The sequence below is a fragment of the Gobius niger genome (assembly GCF_951799975.1).
Source record: "Gobius niger genome assembly, chromosome: 1".
Taxonomy (NCBI): domain Eukaryota; kingdom Metazoa; phylum Chordata; class Actinopteri; order Gobiiformes; family Gobiidae; genus Gobius; species Gobius niger.
In genome coordinates, this window is record NC_136852.1 from 40,451,858 (window position 1) to 40,473,640 (window position 21,783).

The 21,783-nt window shown below is 41.4% G+C and overlaps 1 protein-coding gene across 2 annotated transcripts; it reads left to right on the plus strand.

Annotated features, from left to right (window-relative positions):
- Positions 1-1,510: 1,510 nt before the first annotated feature.
- LOC306971396 (phosphatidylinositol 3-kinase regulatory subunit alpha-like) lies at positions 1,511-19,368 on the plus strand. 2 transcript variants are annotated; one of them, XM_079567651.1, is made up of 16 exons: positions 1,511-1,819; positions 2,776-2,905; positions 4,381-4,473; positions 4,542-4,613; positions 4,685-4,801; positions 6,475-6,673; positions 6,936-7,018; positions 13,209-13,317; positions 13,407-13,505; positions 13,581-13,761; positions 14,947-15,072; positions 15,303-15,445; positions 15,574-15,750; positions 15,821-15,895; positions 17,250-17,420; positions 19,148-19,368. In XM_079567651.1, exons 1-16 carry the CDS (start codon positions 1,628-1,630, stop codon positions 19,335-19,337), a joined length of 2,157 nt encoding a protein of 718 aa, XP_079423777.1. In that variant the 5' UTR covers positions 1,511-1,627; the 3' UTR covers positions 19,338-19,368. The 2 variants fall into 2 exon arrangements, with proteins under 2 accessions (XP_079423777.1, XP_079423778.1); XM_079567652.1 differs by lacking the exons at positions 1,511-1,819; positions 2,776-2,905; positions 4,381-4,473; ... (2 more) ...; positions 6,475-6,673; positions 6,936-7,018 and adding an exon at positions 11,416-11,663.
- Positions 19,369-21,783: the final 2,415 nt, after the last annotated feature.

Here is a 21,783-nt window from a genome sequence, read left to right on the forward strand (position 1 = left end):
ACAGAAAATGTACGGAATATGTCAGTAATCTGCAGGAAATGTTTCAAATTGACATTTCACTTCACCGGCAGCATTAGTTATGTAACCAGTGCTTAAGTGTTTCCGTAGATGACGGCTTACGCAACTAAGTGAAGTCATCATTTTCATATGAATCTAAAAGTTTCCTACAGCCTATAGCCCAGTGCCTCATTTGAACGCTAAGACGCTTTGTTGACACTTTGTTGTGGCTTCTTTGTTGCGTTTTCATCTCGGTTTTTGTCGTTATTTTGAGACTTTTTTCGAGTTTTGATGTGGGAAATGCCAAACTGTCGAAATGTGCTGCGTTCAGGCGGGGGTTTAGAGGTTTAATAATAACTCCCTCTCTGTCGGCTTTTCCAGATGTGCGCCCCGCCTCCCCCCCTCCGCCCTGCCGCTCCCTCCAAGATGGCGTCCGCGCGTCCCCTCGACGTCTCGGCCGACTGACGCGGCCCGGATTCAGGATGGAGAGCGGAGAGACGCACGCCGCGCTCCCGCTGTGACCTCTCACCTCAGGAAGCAACGAAAACCCCATATTTTTGTATACTCCAGTCGCTCAGGTCCCAAAGCATTTCTCCTCCACACCCTCTGCTGCTACGACCGAGACTGTTCTGATCATCAGGGTTCTATTTCCAAATAAAGGCTATTTTTCTCACTCACGGCACAATATTTAACCTAATCTCAAGGAGTTTCCAGAAGAATCACTTTGACTAAAACGACTAAGCTTTTCTTTACTTAGCTGTGTAGGGCATCCGTCTTTTAAAACCTTACTTTTAAGTCACACAAGATAAAAATCCTTATTTTTTAAATTGTAGACAAATCCAACACCATCCTCCGGCAAAAGGTTAAGTCGGATGTTTTATCTTTTGCGGTTTGTGGATCAAAACCTCAGAAACATTGCCTAGAATATCTTCTGCAAGATCCGACAGAATCTTAGGAAATCTGAACCATTCCTTATTTTAAGTGTTTTCCACCAATTTATCTCAAGGAAAATCATTCCGCTTTTTCTATTACACTTCAACATTACGCAAACTTAATCCATTCTCTTGAAATTCAAGTTTGAAAAACAAGATCGTTTTTTTCTCCATCTAAACTTTCCGCTTGAACATCTTTTAAAGAACCTCTTTAAAGCTTAAACCTCCTGCCTTCCTGATTGCGCTGCTCATATTTATTCAGGCTTGGGACTGGCTCAGAGTACAAGACCAATCGGAAGTTAATTTTTTCCAAACGACAAACTTCCTTGGACAGTGTTTCTTCCGACTTCGAACATTCTCAGCTTTGAACGGCTGGGAGAGAACTCGTACTTTTTTGTGGATATTTTGTTTGTTTTTTTCCACCACCAAACCTTTTTGTTTCTCACTTTATAAGGAAATTTACTCCGTATTCCAGCAATTCTTCCTTTGTGGAGAGAGTACGTATTTTTGTTCCTTTTTTGGCCGCGATATTTTTAATTCTGCGATCACATTTGGACGTTTTCATTTGCGCTGATTCAAAGGACGTTGAACTTTGGTCGTCTGAGCGAAAGCTTTTTCTGCATCTTTTTGCGACAGTATTTTTTGATTCGCGGAGAGACTTTGAAGCTTATTTTTCACGTGGACATTTAGTCGAAGCCATGTCTTCCGAGGGGTTCCAGTACCGCGCTCTGTACGACTATAAGAAGGAGCGCGAGGAGGACATCGACCTCCACGTGGGCGACGTGCTGCTGGTGTCCAAAGCCGCGCTGCTCGCTCTGGGCTGCACCAACGGCGTGGAGGAGCGGCCGGCCGAGATCGGGTGGCTGCCCGGGTTCAACGAGACCACGCAGGTGAGCGCTCTGGGGTTTGAAAGGTTTTGCACTTGGGCTATGTTGAGATTTCCTTCCAATAACATCTTAGTTTTAATGTCAGAGTAAAAAATAGACCAAACTCTCCCTTTATGAGGTTTATTTTATGATGTTTTGTCGACTAGTTTTCCAGGAAGTGACTCCAAACATGGCTGTGTCGCTTCCTGGTCTTTTCCACACTTCTTCATTCACAAATACTGACAAGATTGGTATCCATGTGTAGTAGGGCAGCTCGATTATTGAAAAAATAATAATCACTATTATTTTTGTCATAATTGAAACCCCTATTATTCAAACAATTATTTGTTGCCTTTAAAAAAAAGTCTATCTTTATTTTATTTATTTATTAATCAAAACACTACACTACACTTTCTGTTTTCTGGACAGTCAACATAAAAGTACAAATAATTCCAAGTACGCCTTGATTAAAGAGAGGTCCCTGTTTCACACCTGCCCCCTGCTGGCCAGCCCTCACACTTTCGCAAGGCTGAGATGACACTGTAATCCAAATATGGTCCTTTGTGGGAGGCAGTTTGGAAAAAAGTTTGGAAACATTTTTGAAAATGTTTTTGAAAAATAAACAAATCAAAAATAAATTGACGGAAAAATGGGGGGAAAGGGAAAATATTAGTAATAAAAAAGGAACAAAAATGAGGGGAAAAAATTGGGAAAATTAAAAGAAGAAACTGGCAAAAATAAATACAAAAAATTGGTAAAATGTTGAAATAAATAAAAAAGGAAAAAGTTTGGGGGGGGAAAAGCATTTACTTGAGCTGAAACAGCCAAGTCACTTCCTTTAATACTGTCTCTGGACCAACATCAGCAAAACTTGGATCTAAACTTCTTCCCGATCCCAGACTGGTGCAACGTTATGAACCCTGGATTTGAACTTCAGATTTGGGGCTTGTGCTCATGTGTGTGGATCCTTGTGTTTTCAGGAGAAGGGAGATTTCCCAGGGACGTATGTGGAGTTCGTTGGCAGGAGGCGCATGTCTCCGCCCACCCCCAAGCCCCGCCCACCCAGGCCGCCCTCGGCCGCCTCCGCCCGCGGCGACTCTGAGTCCGAGGGTGAGTTTTTAATCCACACAAACATTTATTCTTCACACTGAGGTCAGTGTTTGGTCACTCAGCTCAGGTTGTTTTTGAAGTCCGCTCTCAAGACGCACTTCCTTTCCCCGGCTTTTGATTCTACTTAATAATTAACCCCGACTGAACCGAGCACATTTTCTCCAATTTGGCTTTACCCAAATCTGAAAGCGTCTTGAGAAAAGCGTCAAAATAACAACAAAAACGAGACAAAAACAAGGGAGGAGGTTAATCATGATTTTACTCCTCATTGCCTTTGTGTCGGCTCTTGTTCACTCTTTTACTTTTGTAGTTACTCATTAGTTTGTGCTGCACTTTGGAACAGTTGGATTGGACTGTGCTGTAACAGTTTTGTAAAAAATCACAAAAATATCACAATATTGCACAACTGTATGTTTTTTAAGAGCCGTAATTACTGCTACGGCTAATTACAACCGTGCAAACTGCAATTTTGATATGTGACTCTAACCCAGAGTCACTTAAAAATGGCTCAAGGTCTTTTAGAAAAACGCATAGTCACTTGTTTAAAGCATCGTTCTTCAGTTTCCTGCGTCTCCTCAATGATCAGATGTGAATGTTGTCGGCCGTCTCTGAGCCGCAGCAGCCGCTTCAGAGAAAACGGGAAGCAGCTCGTATGAACGCGTTCTTGCACAAAACCATTTCCTGTTAAAAGTCTCAGGTTTAACTCTATTTTTAGGTTTCGGATCTGAGGTTTATCTGAGAGAGGGATGAAAACTGTGGTCATAAAACCTGCTTCAAAGCGGCGCCGTTTTGTCAAATCAGCGCATCATTATAAAAGCCACACTGTGGAAAATATCGCCACAAAAGGAAAATATGGAATGATCTGCAAACGTTTGTTCCAAAGCTTCCTCAGAGTCCGGTCTGAGCAGAGGCCGCTCACAGCTGAGCACAGTATTTTCATGGACCATTTTCTCCATGGATGAAAGAGAAGCTTGGATTGGATTCTGTTTTTCAGGTCCAATGCTCTGCAGTTTGGCTTTAGGTCAATTTTACAGCCTTCAATTTCATTACAAAGCATCACCTTTGATTCTTGACATTACTTCACTATTTTTACTGCACACGTTCATCAGAAATACAACAATTCTGCAGTTTGAGCTGAAGTTTTTACTCTAACGTTCCCTGTTGTGTCCAATCATCTTTTGGATATAAATAAAGTCATATCCAATTCCTTCCTGATTTATTGAGCTTTGAACAAGGAGGAAATGAGGAGAAATTAGATTTTTGATTATTTTCACTAATTAGTAGCTTATTAAAAAACTAAACGAGGGATCTCAAATCCTCTCATCTCAATCTTTTTAAACCTGGCTCCATCAATTCTTTAGATTTTGTCGCTGAAATCCCTGAAATTTTGTTGAATATGTGAAATGTGTTTTCCCTATTCATCTGTAGCGCCGTAAAGATGAGGATCTCATTAGACTTTGAATGTTTTGTGTCAGGTTTTGCGCTCCCCGACCTCCCGGAGCAGTTCATGCCCCCGGACACGGCGCCCCCGCTGCTCAGCCGCCTCATGGAGGCCGTGGAGAACAAAGGTTTGTGCCTCAGACGCCCTCCCTCGCCCTGCAGTGCGTGAGTGTAACTGTGCCCTCTCCCCTCGTAGGCATCGACAGCCCGTCTCTGTATCGCAGCATGAGCGGAGGAGCTCTGGACACTCGACAACTGGCTGAAACCGGTCAGAACTGGCGTCAAAGCAGATCCAGATGTTTGGAGAGTTCCTGTTGTTCATGTTTTCTTCTGTTCCAGACCTGGAGCAGCTGGAGCTGTCGTCTGTGTGCGACGCCGTGATGCGGTTCCTGCAGGAGCTGCCGGGGCCAGTGTTACCCACAGCTCTGCAGGGAGACATGATCCAGGCCGTACACGGTCAGTGCACGGCTTTAATGTGGTCACTTTGGTTCTGTCCTGATATCTACACATGTTTGTGATGCGTTACTAATTACTAGATCGACACAATTTTGACAGAAAACCTAATTGCAATTTCTCTGACAGATATTGCGATTGTGATTTTAAGATTTTTTGTATAACTTTGGTTTTATTTTTCATGTAATTGAGCTGCAGATAAACGTCTAAAACTGCTATTAAACGTCCCGGTGCTCAGTTATTACATTTCAGCTTCATCAGCAACAAGATACAAATCTGCGAGAGGCAAAGAGGGATGTTAGAGAGTCAGAAAAACATCCTTAGCTCCATGAAAGCTTTCTGCTGGTTTTCTGAAAATCCGTCTCATATGGTTATATTTAGAAGCAGCTTTATGTCGTGTGTACGACGATGAGTCGAGGCACCCGCTCTGCGACGATGTTTCCGTGACACCGCAGGGAGTAAGACACTTGTTTGTTGCTGTGAGAATAACTTGCAGACAAACTTAATTGTTCTGCAACTTCTCCTGATTAGCTTGACATGTTTCGAGGTTAGGCTGTCACTGTAAATAAAACCTCCATTTTGATTTGATTAGGTTCATTGTGCAGCCCTAATGACTTCATTGATCCACGGTTATTGTACAAAAACAAATACAGAACAGAGTAACTAATTAGTTGAAAAATAACCAAAATAGATACTCCTGCAAATCTCAGTGAATAAGACCATTACTATTTTGATTTAGTTGCACCATCTCACAGTAGCTTTTCCTCTTTCTGAAGCTCTGAACCTGGAGATGGAGTTTGAACTTAAGCACTTGTTATTTTGATGGTGCCGCAAAGTTTAAGTTTAATGGTTTTGTAAAGCCCAACATCACAACAGGAGTCGCCTCACAGGGCTGCACCAAACATTAAGGCAATAAAACAGAGCAGTAAATAAGACAATTTAAAGTTCAGGTGAATGAAGTATCCAGGCAAACATAATGTCCAATAGGCGTGGGCAGCAGGTAGCGATGTCCTGTCCTTAGACTCTCCAGCACGGCGAGGAAAAACTCAAAAACCCGGCGGGAGAAAAGAGAAACCTTGGGGAGAACCACAGAAGGAGAGATCCAAATATTCCACCGCTTTAGCAGCATAAGAGATACTTATCTTTGTGTTGCATAAAGTTTCCTCGTCAAATTATGAGTCATTGATCCTCGAGCTCAAACGTCCCAAATCTTTGTCCATTTGACCACATTTGACCCACTTAACCCCGGCCATAACCAAGCTTTACCCAAATCTACAAAACTCATCTAAACAAATCATTTTAATTTTTTTCTGTTGCACTTTTTGGCTCTTTTGTTGCCAATTTTTGATACTTTTTGTCACTTTTTCCATCGCCTTTTCGTCGCTCTCTTGCATTTTCATCCTCGTTTTTGTCTAATTTTTGTGGCTTTTCATTTTTTTGTCACTTTATTGTTTCTCTTTTTTGTTGCAGTTTCTTTTCTTTCGTTTTTTTTCCACTTTGATATCGCTTTTTTGTCACTGTTTTGTCACTTTTTTTTCAAGACGCTTTTAGATTTGGGTGAAGCTGTGCTCGGTTAAGGGTAGGTCAGTTGAACCAAGTTGACTGGGACGATGAGTTTCTTCGCTGAGCACCAGCCTTTGTCGTCCTTTTCTTAATGTCTTGCTTCTCTCTGCCAGACGTGCGCGAGCTGGAGGAGTGCGCTCAGCTGCTGCGGACCATCGCCTCCACGTCTCTGACCCCGGCCCAGTTCGGACTCACCCTCCTCAGCGTGGTGCGCCACCTCTCCAGGGTCTGCCTCCACTCGCACCGCAACCAGCTCAGTCCCCGCGGGCTGGCGGAGAGCTTCAGCCCGCTGCTCTTCAGGAACAACTCCGGGTAAGAGAGACCCGGATTCCTCTAATGCTCCACTCTTAACCCCAAATCTAAAAGCTTCTGGGTAGGTCTTCGCTTTCAAATGAGGCCTTACACGGTTGCTTTCCAGTCAAGAAGCTTTTAGATTTGGGTAAACTGGAGAAAATGTTAAGAGGTTAAATTTCGAAATCACCCATTTGTCATAGATTTAGTTTCGGACCCTAAAACCAAAGCTAAGCCGTTTTTAAACATGGCTGAGATTCTCCTCTTCACTTCCTCCTTTCAGCGCTGACTCCGGCGTGGACCCGATGGTGCAGGTGCTGGAGATCCTCATCACCAGTGAACTCAACATGAACCAGGCTGCTCCAGGTAAGACCATGACCATGACCCGGACTCCCATCTGACTGATATTTAAACATTTCCAAAGAAAAGAGGAGCGAATGGTGGCTTTACGTTTGCAGAAGTTCTGTTTTGGGCTCGATTTGTCCTCATTTCTGTCCATTTATGCCTCGTTTTGGTCCAGATTGTTGAGTTTTCCACAATGTGACTCTGGTAAACAAAGCGCGTTCCTCCAGTTTGAGCAGTTGGTTGTTAAGTGGAGAGATCTCTCTGGTTTCACTTCCTGTTTGTCACACGGCGATGGCTCACACTCGCTCTGCTTCCTCTGACCCGAGCGCAGGAACAGTCTGTCGCAACGGGATTCACGTTCACGTCAAGATGCGGGAACGAAGTGTTGCATAAAACTAAATGTGGCTCAACTGCTATGTTTTTCTTTTGGTGTTGAGATGCACAGTAATATCGGCCTCCAATATCGGGTTTGACGGAATCGCCCATAATCTGATCATTCATTTTTAGCCCGATAATTACTGGCTCAAATTAGGGATGGGCGATACCACATTTTTTGGAATCGATGCGATACTTTTGGGGTCATTTTTGTCGATACCGATACTGGTCATTTCATATGGATGAATGTATTTCAATCAATATACATTTCTAAAACTGGTTATTTTATATAATAACTGGTCAATTAAAATTATATTACTTTAACTGGTTAATTAAACAATACTAATGTGAAATTAAATACATAAACAAAATTTTAAAGAGGGGGTATTCTGCTTTTTTCAGTCCCATATCACCAGTCTATATCTCTCTACAATGATGACCAAACCTTCTGTTGGTCTGTAAATGCAGTAAATTAGAATAACTGCCTTGTATGAAATGTCTCTCTCAAAATGGCTGTAGTGAATGTCTTGAAATAGGCCTCTGTTTCTTTAAGAACCTCTGAGCCTTTCCGACACGCCCCCTCCACACGCTGTCTGTGGCATCAGTGGGGAGGGGGTTCTGCTGAGGAGCAGTGGTTGGTTACTCGGCTGGTGACGAAAGCTCGGAGGCGTCTCCAGGAGGTGGGGACGTTCCTAGGAGGACTCAGGCAAACCTATTCCTAAAATGGCCGCCATCAGAGTTTTTACAGATTACTCAAAAATACGTGAATGTGCCAAGGCAACACTTCAGGCATGTTTTTAATGAGGGAATGACAGAATAACATGATGGAAAGCTTGAAAAAGTCGATTTTGCATAATACCCCCCCTTTAAATTAATACTTAAATGACAAACCTAAACCAGAATGATATGCCTGGCTCAGTTCAATCCATTGCTGTTGTGACTGTTTTGGCTCAGAACAAAGAAATAAATCATCCTTTTGGGTTGACAATTGCTGCCCCGCCTTCTTTTTACATAAGCAAATTAGTATCGATACTTTTTGCCCAATATCCATACTTAAAAAGTAGCCGTTTGGTATCGATATATTGATACTTTGGTATCGATCCGCCCATCCCTAGCTCAAATTGCATTGAATCTGCGGCTCCAGCTCGCTGCCTCTCACTGAGCGGCTCCGCCCCGCTCTCCTGCTGCCCGGAGCTGCTGCACTTTCAGGACCACAGAATCCTTACTTAACACATGAACAGAGATGCAGGAGCTACTGTGCCATGCAAATATGGTTTGGTAGTGTTTCGGCTACATTTAGGTTTATTAGTGTAATGTAATTGTGATCAAGCTGCACATATGTGACCAAAACATGACAAAAAGCAGGAAAAATGTGGCGTAAACAACTAAAAAGGACAAAAATGTGACGATCACAATGAGAAAGGAGCTCGATTCGTTTTGTGGGTCTTAGCTTTCAAATGAGGCGTTACTCTGGCCTGCAGTCGAGAAGCTTTTAGATTTGGGTGAAGCTGGACTGGAGAGAATGCAGGACTTCCAGCCAAAATGGAAGCCCAAATGTTTAGTATCAGCTCTGACATAGTGACACCCTCCGTTGCTGTGTAAAAAAAGGGGTGTGGGAGACCAGCCAATCGGCGCGCTCGGTTTGGGGACAGGCCTCCGGTTGTCACAGCGACGGGGGAAACGTCTGGATCCAATGCTGCAGAAAGGGAGAGGAATGCAGATTGGGTTAAAGTTTAGCTGCAGTTTTTAAAAGGAAAATGTCCTTCGTGCAAGTCCCGCTTTGTTTGAGGTTACACATCGTTTTCAGTCTGTGTCGTCCTGGATTAGGCCGGGTTTAGTTCACTTTTCAAGCTGCTTTAGTCTGGGTTTAGCTGTGGTGCAGCTCTGGAGGTACAGCCAAATATTTTATTATAATTTTACATTTCCTCTTTAGTCACTCCGGAAGAGCGACTAAAGTCAACTTTCCAGTCTTGGACTTATCAAGATTTGGAAGGTTTCTTTTTGTTTCTTTTCAATATTGAATTCCTGCCTCAACTATGCCTAAAACTAAGACTCTTTTGCCCCATGCTGATCTTTTCATGACAGTCTGAACGACACGGATCCGATGTTTTCATTTGTGACTCAGGCCACTTGGACATGACCTAACTCCGATACGTATCTGATCTTTTGTAATGACTTCAGCCAGGTCGTATTTATCCAACATGGGGCTGTGCAATTAATAGAAATTCTATTACGATTTCGATTACAACAGTAAACAATTACAGCATAATTGCAAAAAAAAGATTATAATTTTTTTTTTTTTTCAATTTTTCTATTTTTTCCCCCCATTTTTTGACGATGTCATCAGGCCGCACTGCTCAGTTTGCTTGCGCAGGTGTGAGGGCTGGCCAGCAGGGGGCAGGTGTGAAACAGAGACCTCTCTTTAATCAAGGCGTACTTGAAATCATTTGTACTTTTATGACTGTCCAGAAAACATAGTGTAGTGTAGTGTTTTGATTAATAAATAAATAAAATAAAGATAGACTTTTTTTTTTTTAAAGGCAACAAATAATCGTTTGAATAATCGTGATTTCAGTTATGGCAAAAATAATCGTGATTGTGATTTTTTTTCAATACTCGAGCAGCCCTAATCCGACACACCTCATCGATGCTCTGAAAACACCATTCATTCTGCATTAAAGTGGACGGGAGTGAAAACTACACGTGCACTTGTTATGAGTAAAGTTGGCGTGAGTGAAGTCGCTCGTCTCCTTCTCCACAAGATGTGACTTAAACTCAACCAAAAAAATGACAAAAATTCAACAAAAAGCGACAAAAACTCAACCAAAAGGTGACAAAAACTCAACCAAAGAGTGTCAAAAATTCAACAAAAATGTGACAAAAATTCAACAAAGATGTGACAAAAATTCAACAAAAATGTGACAAAAATTCAACAAAAATGTGACAAAAATGGAAAAAAACAAAGAAAGAAAAAAACATACAAAAGGTGACACAACACAGCAACAACGCGAGGAAAAAGATCAGTTTTGTGGGTCTTAGCTTTCAAATAATAGCCAAAGAGGACAGCATGCATTTGGTTTCGGCGGGTTGTAAGAGGTTAACCGGCCCCCTAGTGGCTGGAGTGAGCATTCTGGTGTTTATTTCTTTTTAAAATCCCTAACTCTGCACAGGAACGGGCTAACATTCTCCATTTGTGCTGTACAAGTCATGGGCCGGCTTGAATCGTCTCGTGGAAGTGGCCCGCGGGCCGCCTGTTGGAGACCCCGGCCTTACAGGCTCGGGCTCAACAACCTTTGGAAGGATGTGTTTCAATGTCTAATAAATAAAATATCGTCAGTTTTCTCCTTCTTTGTGGATGCTGTGCCTTGTTTTGCGGTAAAAAGACAAAATGAGAGAAAACTTGCACTACATGATTGTGTCCCACTTGAAACCTTTGCTGTAGATCAGTGATACAAGTGGACACCTCTACATTTAAACCCTCTCCTTATTCACCTGCAGCGCCTCGCTCTCTCCTCCCTCCATTCATTATTTTGGAGTCAATGACATCACCGCTCCGTCCCCCGCTCTGATTGGCCGGCGCTGCTGGTGACATCACACGTCTCCGGGCTGCGGTGGCTTTCCTCTCCCTCCCTCTCTCTCTCCCCCCTCTCGCTCGCTCTCTCGGAGCTGCACACGCATTTTCAAATGTGTCGCCACAGTAACGCACCTGCATTTCCAGCAAACCGCTTCAAACGAGGGATTTCGGAGACTCCGCCGGCCTCCCATCTTCATCCATCCTTTCCTACACTGCTTCCCCGTCTCCCTGCTTTTATCCGTTCTTTGCAAATGCGGCTTTTTTCTTGGACTAAATGCTTCACACCAATGGAATAATAGAAGATTTCCTGCCCGTCCTTCGTTTCCAGCGTCTTCTGGCATTTCAACATTTCTCGCAGTTCTTTGTATCCGTCCGAGCTCCCACCTTCCACACTTCATCTGTGCCGTTTACTTTTTACGTTTTCAAACCGTTTATTACCCCATTGTTGCGTCATGTCGTAACATGTCGCATAAATAAAATGGATTTCCCGTTTTTTTGCGACTCGCCGTCCTCGCTCATTGGAAACGCACCTCGTCTTGGTCCAGCGACGTCAGATTTTTAGATTCCAGACCCAATGGATTTCTCGACGGACGCTCCTCGTTCGAGAGTTGGGAAAAGTTTGTAGATTTTGATCAGAAATGGATCGAAGCGAAGGGGAAAGTGTCGGGACGCGAGGCCGAGAGAAGATCCTCTGCTACATCAACATGAAGAGCCCAGGTATCGACAGGCCGCCAACGAGCGCACATTTACGAACACGGTTTTAGAAAAGGAGCCTAGTTTAAACGCTACCGAGCACATTTAAAAGCTTCTCGACTGGAGCTTACAGCCTGTACACCAGTGTAATGCCTCATTTGAAAGCTAAGACCTACAAAACTAATCTAAGCTTCTTGTTATGAATGGCACGTTTTCATCCTTTATGGTTGGTGTTTTGGTCACATTTTTGTTGCTTGATCAGTTAAAAACAAATGAAATGCGGCCAAAACGCTACAAAGAGAGGAATTATTTGTTTTTCTGTCGCCTGTTTTGCTGCATTTGTTGCAGAAACTACAAGATAATGCACCGGCCTAAACAAAAAGGCAACAAAAACACGACTAAAAAGCAACGAAAACATGACAAAAAAGGGAAAAAACAGGACTTAAAAAGCAGTTAAGAGGGTAACAGATTTTTCACCTACACATTTTGTTGCTGCAATTTTGGCAATTTATATATAAAATACACCCCCCCTAACTTAGGTTTAAGTGAAGAGGGCGTATGATCAAATATGGTGCCTGCCTTTTTCATGCTGTTTGCTGATATCTGATGGTTTTGGAGGACGTAGTGAAATATCATCACTCAGCACAATTGTTCACCAAAAAAATGTGTTTCATCAACTTGCCGGGGTTAGTTTTCAAGTTATGTAAAGAAATGTGCCACAGATTTAGCTTTTCAGAGAAAACAGGAAGTTGAGAGCACGACCGGCCTCTGCTGATTGGTCAAATGCCACAGAGGTGGGATCTGTGATGTAGGGTGATCTCTTCTGATTGGCTGAGTGAGGACCACATGCTTCTTTATAGGGCTGCTCGATTATTGAATAAATAATAATCACGATTTTTTTTGTCATAATTGAAATCTCGATTATTTGTTGCCTTTAAAAAAAAGTATCTTTATTTTATTTATTTATTAATGAAAACACTACACTACACTTTGTTTTCTGGACAGTCATAAAATTACAAATGATTTCAAGTTTGCCTTGATTAAAGAGAGGTTCCTGTTTCACACCTGCCCCCTGCTGGCCAGCCCTCACACCTGCGCAAGTAAACTGAGCAGCGCGGCCTGATGACATCATCACACAGCGCTGTTTGTTTTTATGTCAGGCAAAAGCACGAGCCATGGCACGGAAAAAAGCGAAGGGAAAATAATCCCAGCGCCATGAAATAACGCAAGTCTGGCCAAAAAATGACCAAAGAAAAAAAAAATTGAAGAAAAAAAAATATATATATATATTGTTATCGATTTTTTTGCAATTATGCTAATTTTGTTATCGTTTACTGTTGTAATCGAAATCGTTATCGAATTTCGATTAATTGCACAGCACTGCTTCTTTACATATGGCCTCAGTGCGGAAATTACCAAAAATAATAATTTGTCTTTTTTCCTCCAAATTTTGGCAAAGCAAGACTTGAAAACAATCCTACATTGGGACCAAAACAAGGCTCAAATGGAAGTAAATGAAGGACTGGTTTGTATTTATTTCTTGTAAAAATGAATGTTTTCTCCTGGCAGCGCTGCCGCCCAAACCGTCGAAGTCTTCGGCTCCTCCTCCCGCCGCCTCCAGCTTCAACAACAGCATCTCGCTCCAGGACGCCGAGTGGTACTGGGGCGACATCTCAAGGTAACGGTTCAACGCTCAAAATCCCACCGCTACGTACCAAGAGTAACAGACTTAAGACAGTCGCTTTAACCCACACGTCTCTGTGACAGGGAGGAGGTGAACGAGAAGCTGCGGGACACGGCCGACGGGACGTTCCTGGTGCGGGACGCCTCCACGAAGATGCACGGAGACTACACTCTGACTCTGAGGTAACGGCTCCGACACCAGCGCGATGTTATTACACACATGCAACATTATTTTAAAGCTTCCGCCTCTGTCCACAGGAAAGGAGGCAACAACAAACTGATCAAGATCTTCCACCGCGAGGGCAAGTACGGCTTCTCCGACCCCCTGACCTTCAGCTCCGTGGTGGAGCTCATCAACCACTACCGGCACGAGTCTCTGGCCCAGTACAACCCCAAACTGGACGTCAAGCTGCTGTACCCTGTGTCCAAGCACCAGCAGGTCAGTGACGGAGCAACCCGTGTCCATGCAGGAGAGAATCATCCGGTTTAACCTCTTGACTCCCGCCTGAACCGAGAGGATCTTTTTCCTCACGTCATCAGATTTTTTTTCCATCATTTTTTTGTTGGGTGTTCAACTCATTTTTGTAACTTTTTTGTCATTTTTTTGTCATTTTTTATCACATTTTTGTAATTTTTTTTGTCACATTTTTGTAATTTTTTTGTCAATTTTTTTGTCAATTTTTTAATCACTTTTTCGTCACTTTTTTGTCAAATTTTGTCAAATTTTTTCGTCAATTTTTTGTGACATTTTTGTCACATTTCCATCATCGTTTTCGTCTCAGTTTTGTTGCTTTTTTCACACCTTTTTCCAGAAGCTTTTGGACTAAAGCCAAACTGGAGAAAATGTGCTCGGTTCAGGAGGGAGTTTAGGGGTTAAAGATGTTAGTTTGGAGAGTGCATTTGGATATTTGTCTTCATTTTCAAATCCCTATACCTTCAGCGTCTTGCTTTAGTTTAGTTTCAGCCTCATTTCAGTGCCAACAAAATGTGACAAATGTGATAAAAAATTGACGAACAAATGACAAAAAAAATGACTAATATGTGACTTAAAAATGACAAAAATGTGACAAAAATGACAAAAATGTAACAAAATGTGACAAATGTGATAAAAAAATTGACGAACAAATGACAAAAAAATGATAAATATGTGACTTAAAAATGACAAAAATGTGACCAAAAAAAATGACAAAAATGACACAAAAAATGACACAAAAAAATGACAAAAAAAATGACAAAAATGTGACAAAAAATGACAAAAAAAAAGACCCAAAATGTGATAAAAAATTGACGAACAAATGACAAAAAAATGACTAATATGTGACTTAAAAATGACAAAAATGTGACAAAAAAAATGACAAAAATGTGACAAAAAATGACAAAAAAAAGACCAAAAATGTGACAAAATGTGATAAAAAATTGACGAACAAAAGACAAAAAAATGACTAATATGTGACTTAAAAATGACAAAAATGTGACAAAAAAATGACAAAAATTTGATTTAAAAAAATGATGAAAAATGTCTTGCTTTAGTTTAGTTTCAGCCTCATTTCAGTCCCAAACCTCTGACTTTGACTGTGGTGAAGAGGTTGTGGGTTAGATTCCTGACTGTGTGTTGTGATTCCAGGACCAGGTGGTGAAGGAGGACAGTATCGAGGCTGTGGGGAAGCAGCTCCATGAGTACCACCTTCAGTATCAGAAGAAAAACAGCGAGTACGACCGCCTCTACGAGGAGTACACCCGCACGTCTCAGGTACAGCTCCGCCTTTACACCGGGACATGGACGACTGTCTCCTATAAAAGACAAAATAAAATATAGAAGTCATTCAAAGCAAAGACCTACAAATCTAACTTTTTGTTTTTGTTGCTCCGTGCCGTTGTCCCACAGTGACCCCTAGAGGACATTAGACTGTACTTGTTTCTCTCCCTTAAGGAGGAGACAGTATATCATATAACATGTCCCGTGTGCTCGTTGGTTTGCAGGAGATCCAGATGAAGCGGACGGCGATCGAGGCGTTCAACGAGACGATAAAGATCTTCGAGGAGCAGTGTCAGACTCAGGAGCGCTTCAGTAAAGAATACATCGAGAAGTTCAAACGCGAAGGCAACGACAAGGAGATCCAGAGGTACAGCACCGACTCCAGCTTGGCCACGTTGAAAGCTTTTAGATTTATATGGAAGGACCTCTCCTCCTGCACAAGTGTCTCGCCTTAAAGTAACGCTGTATCTTCTTCCTGTTCTCCGTCTGCCGCAGGATCATGGAGAACTACGACAAGTTGAAGTCCCGCATCTCCGAGATCGTGGACAGCAAGCGCCACTTAGAGGTGGACCTGAAGAAGCAGGCGGCGGATTACAGGGAGATCGACAAGAAGATGAACAGCATCAAACCGGACCTGATCCAGCTGAGGAAGACCAGGGACCAGTACCTGATGTGCGTGAGCGTCTCCTCCGAGCCTCGGCCTCTCTCCTGGATCACGGCCTAAACGTGTGTGTGTTTGCAGGTGGCTGACGCAGAAAGGCGTGAGGCAGCGGAAACTCAACGAGTGGCTCGGACTGAAGAACGAGAACACGGAGGAGTGAGTCCATTTTGTTTTTCTACACATCTCACACTGTTGGCTGAGCAACGTGGCAAAAAGAACAAATGTCCCTTATTCCAAATCTTAAAGTGTGCTCAGATCTTTTGGGATTTGTGGCGCTGAAGTGCATCTGACACTTTAGACACAATTTTTTGCTAAAACATAGTCAACACAATTATATTTAGGATTATACTAACAAACAAAATGTTCCCCGTTTTCTTCAGTTTGATCATTTTTGTGATGTTTACAGTTTCACTTCCTTATTGGACACTGACAGGAAGTGACATCGATAGAGGACCGACCATGTTATAACAGTTTAGCCCAGCGTTTCATCATTAACCCCTTAACTCCCACCTGAACCGAGCACATTTTCTCCAGTTTGGCTTTACCCCAGTCCAAAAGCTTCTGGAAAAAAGCTGTGAAAATAGCAACAAAACTGGGACGAAAATAATGATGGAAAAGTGACAAAAAAGTGAGAAAACATTTACAAAAAATTGACAAATACATTTATGAAGAAGTGGTAAAAATGTCACAAGAAATTGACAAAAAATTGACCAAAAAATGTGACCAAAAAAATGACTGACATGTGATGAAAATGTGATTAAAGATGTGACAAAAATGACAAAAATGTGACAAAAATGTGATAAAAAATGTGACAAAAATGACAAAAATTTGACCAAAAAAACGACAAAAAATGGCAAAAAAAAGACCAAAAAAATGACCAAAATGTGATAAAAAAAAATGACGAAAGTTACAAAAATGAGTTGAATACCCAACAAAAAAATGACAAAAATGTGACAAAAAAAGACAAAAATGTGACTTCAAAATGTGGCAAAAAAAATGACAAAAATTTGATTTAAAAAAATGATGAAAAATGACAAAAATGTGACAAAATGTGACAAATGTGATAAAAAATTGACGAACAAATGACAAAAAAATGACAAATATGTGACTTAAAAATGACAAAAATGTGACCAAAAAAATGACAAAAATGTGACAAAAAATGACAACAAAAAAAAGACCAAAATGTGGCAAAAAATTGACGAAAAAATGACCAAAAAGGTACAAAAATGAGTCGAATACCCAACAAAAAAATTATGGAAAAAAAAAAATCTGACGTGAGGGAAAAGATCCTCTCGGTTCAGGCGGGAGTTAAGGGGTTAAAATTGCCACTTCACTGAAATAAAATAATAATTACTTATAACAGTAACAAAGGCATATTGTAAAAAGCATGAAAACCTGTCGCGTGCACTTTAAACATTTAGGCTTTGAACATGAACATGAAAAAGAATGAAAATGCTGCAGCCTATAGAAGCCCTTTGTTTGGACGTGTCTGACTGAAGCCTGTTCTCAGTGAGTACAGCCTGGTGGAGGACGAGGAGGACCTGCCTCATCACGACGAGCGTCTGTGGCGTCTGGGAAACATCAACCGGATCCAGGCGGAGTCTCTGCTGCGAGGGAAGAGGGACGGCACCTTCCTGGTGCGGGACAGCAGCAAACCGGGCTGCTACGCCTGCTCCGTCGTGTACGCAATGCTCTTCTTCTTACTTTAAAGGGACTAGACAGAGTTTGAAGTATTTTCCTCCCTTTACGTGTTCCAACAATGTCCTAATGTGTAGAATGAGCCCAGACCTGTTCACCAAATCCTGTCACTCAAAAAGGTGTTGCCATTGTCGTCACTTTTTATTTCCCTTTTGTGTTTTTGTCACTTTTTTATTACTTTTTTGCTGCTCTTTTGTCACTTTTTTGCTGGATTTTTTTCTTTCTTTTTTTCTTCTTTTTTTGCTGGATTTTTGTCACTTTTTTCTGGATTTTTTTCTTTCTTTTTTGCTGGATTTTTTTCTTTTTTTTTTTCTTTTTTTGCTGGATTTTTGTCAATTTTTTTCTGGATTTTTGTCTTTTTTTTGCTTGATTTTTGTCACTTTTTGCTGTTTTTTGTCACTTTTTTTGCTGGATTTTTGTCACTTTTTTGCTGGATTTTTGTCACTTTTTTGCTGGATTTTTGTCACTTTTTTGTTGAGTTTTTGTCATTTTTAGCGTTATTTTTGTTGCGATTACATCCTCATTTTCTTCTCGTTTTTTGCCTCTGTTTTGAAGGAGCTTTTAGATTTGGAGAATTTGGAGAAAACGTGTTCAGGCGGGAGTTAAGAGGTTAATTCGGGTCTGAAGTGCCGTCATGCACGAGCTTAATATAGAAGCTGCAGTTACTCACTGCTGCCACCTCAGGTTATATGTGTATCAAATGGCTATCTTGCATCTAGCCTCTTTAAACTGGAAAAACACTCAGCTTTGATGGTCAAATGTCTGGGGCTCCTCCTGGTGGCAGCTGTAGGAACAACTTTGTTAGCTTTTTTTTTTCTCTTAACCCCTTAACTCCCATCTGAACCGAGCACATTTTCTAAAAAAAAATGACCAAAATGTAACAAAAAATGACAAAAATTTGATAAAAAATGTGATAAAAAAATTGACGAAAAAATTAAAGAAATGTGACCAAAAATGACCCAAAAAAAAAATGACAAAGATGTGATGAAAATTTGTCCAAAAAAATAAATAAAAATTGACAATTACAAAAAAATGACAAAAATGTGATGAAAAAATTGATGAAAAATTGACAAAAATGACAAAAAGTGATGAAAAAGTGGCAAAAATGTCACAAGGAATTGACAAAAAAAATTGACAAAAAAATACAAAAATATGACCAAAATGTAACAAAATAACAAAAATTTAAAAAAAAAATGTGACAATTTTTTTTTTTTAAATGACAAAAATGTGACACAATGTGACAAAAATGAAAAAAAAGACAAAATGTGACAAAAAAATTACAAAAATTTGACAATTACAAAAAAAGTACAAAAATGTGATGAAAAAATTGACGAAAAAATGACCAAAATGTGACAAAAAGTGATGAAAAATTTATGAAAAAGTGGCAAAAATGTCACAAGAAATTGACAAAAAATTTACAAAAAAATAAAAAAAATAAACCAAAATAAGACAAATGTGACAAAATGTGACCAAAAAACATTCAAAAATGTGATAAAAATTTGACAAAAAAAATGACCAAAATGAGTTGAATACCCAACAAAAAAATGATGGAAAAAAAATCTGATGACTTGAGGAAAAAAAACCTCTCGGTTCAGGCGGGAGTTCAGAGGTTAAATGTTTTAGTCCAGGCTTCTGTCTTTGTTTTCCAGTGCTAGAATGTGTTCAGCGCAGCAGTGCCTCTTTAACTCGTCTCTGTGTGTGTCTGTGCAGCGTGGACGGGGAGGTGAAGCACTGCGTCATCAACAAAACCAGCTCGGGCTTCGGATTCGCCGAGCCGTACAACCTTTACTCCTCGCTCAAAGAACTGGTGCTCCACTACCAGCACACGTCGCTGGTGCAGCACAACGACTCGCTCAACGTCACGCTGGCCTTCCCCGTGTACAGCCAGCAGCGGCGGTGACGCTCACGCAGGCGACGCTCACGCAGGCCGGGCACGGATCCACCGCAAAGCAACCGCGAAGCAACCGCAAAGGAACCGCAAAGGAACCGAGGATCGGGCGACAGGCGGTTTTGAAAAGGAGATTTTTGGACTCGGAACGCGACACTCGGAAACCCGGCGGATCATGAGCAGAACGAAGACTCCGGAGCTTCTATATCCCGCTCTTTTCAGGCTTTGGCATCACCTGCAGGAACACTCTGAATAATAAGCCACTCAAATTCAAGGATTTAGCTGTCAAATAATTGCGACTTTAAGGTTGTTTTTTTTTCACTCCGATACTCGGGCTCAGTGTAGTAGGTGCTAAAGGAGAAAGCTCCCACTTTGGGCGATTAAAGTCAGGAATGAGGACGATGCTACACCTCAGAACACAACTCCATTCTGCCCGTCCTGCTTCCTCTCAAGGCCAGACGCTGCAGGTGAAAGACTAAAGGTTTAGCCTGCACTACCAGCTGACTTTACAATACTACAGGTTTGTGAGAAGCCCTGGAGACACTGTCGGTGCCGGTCTTTGTAGCGCTCCTCATGCCTGTAGATTTACCTTTTTTTTCTCCTGCACATTCTCTAAAAAACGTCAGTGGAGCTAAGTTACCAAACTTTAGGGCCGTTCATTGCCGAGATACCAAGAGACTTTCTTAAAAGTGGCTTTCTCTGAGTGTAACATTAAAGTGACTCTTATTTCCATTTTAAGATCAATAAAGTCATATTTTACTGTCATGATGTTACCGATCAGTTATTATATCTATTGATAAACTCATGGAAAAGCTTTAAACAAAGATCACCGGACTTTTCTACACTGAATACTAGGGCTGATACATATCACGACACCCAGGGGCTGATCGGATACGTATTGTGATACAGTAAGTCATTATAACAACTGATATGTTTACCTTAAACTGTGTAAAAAGTCATGTGTCCAGAGTGTTTAGACCAGGGGTGTCCAAATTTTTTTCATGGGGGGCCACATATTGGAGCGTACACGGGGTAAAGGGCCATGGGTCGGTGGTTAGTTCCACGAAACCTTCGAGTAGCAGAGGTTTAAATTGTGCCTCATGCCTTTATTTATGCTTAAAACCCTAATGCCAGCTCTGTCTCACAATAAAATGCTAGTTGTTAGGTTAGAATTGTGTAGAATTATTACATATTAAATAAAAAGGACCATCTCTGATGACGTGAACCGATTCAGCAAGCAGCTCGAGGGCCACCAAACATTGGTCTGAGGGCCACATTTGGCCCGCGGGCCGCACTTTGGACACCCCTGGTTTAGACTGAGAAGTGCAGTAACACAAAATGTACCAAAGTGCAGTAACTGTTACTGGAAAACAAAGGAGTGTGATTAAACATAAAGTATTATAATATATAAAGCAGTTTTTAGTCAGTGAAAGGTGTGTTTTTAGGCGGTGAGAGCCAAAATTGATAAACGTACTTTTTCAGTATCTGCTCCGATATCAGTATCTGATCGCCACAGCCATAGGTCATCCCACTCTTCAGTCGCTCCTACAGACTCCACACATTTCGAAGCTTTTTCCACACGGATGTAATTCCTGATTTATTTAGGGAGATTTCGGCGCTGAAAACATCGGCCATTTTTATGTTTTCTTTCTATAGAAAAACATCAAATGAAAACTTCCAATATATTTGTTTGTGTCCAGAATCTACAGCAAAGGTTTCAAGTAGATTTTTCTCCTTCACCTGCAGCGTCTCGCCTTGAACGAACACGCTCGTGTCAGAAGCCCATTTGGACTCTTCCATTTCTCTTGGTTTGGGGCCGGCACAAAGCATCAACAGGAGGTTTTTCTTATCGTGAAAGGACCATTAACAGGATCAGTATTAATCCTTCAAAAAAAAAAACACTTAATTTTGCTCAAGTCCTCAAATCTGGCAGTTCCATCGCTTCCTGTTTGGATTCGTACCTGAACGTGTGGAGCTGATTTTTCTGGAGGATTTCAAAGACTTTGGAAAGCGGAGAAGCCGTAAAGGATCGTTTGGGACGAGAAAGAACTAACACTGTGACTTGGAACCAAAAGTTTGCAAAGATTCACCGAGAGATCGCACCCAAAGACGTTCACCTTCTGTTCTGCGCATGTTTCCACTTCTTCTTCAGCCATTTTTCTTCTTCTTTTTTTCAAAATCTTACAAAGAAATAATCTGACTTTTCTGGACTTCAGCGAGTTGTGGAGAAGCTTGTGCTGCTGCTGTGAGACATTTGTGGAGCTTTTTGTGACGGAAATGTGTATTCACAAAGTTCTGGGCAAAGAAAGCCACTTCTAGGGCTGGGCACCGCGACGTTTTTGTTCCCGATACCGGTACTTTAACGATACTTTTACCGATATACTCAAATATTTGAACAGAAATAAGAAAAATTTGGGGAAATCAGAAGAAAAAAAAACGGTATCCAGCCCTAGTGAAA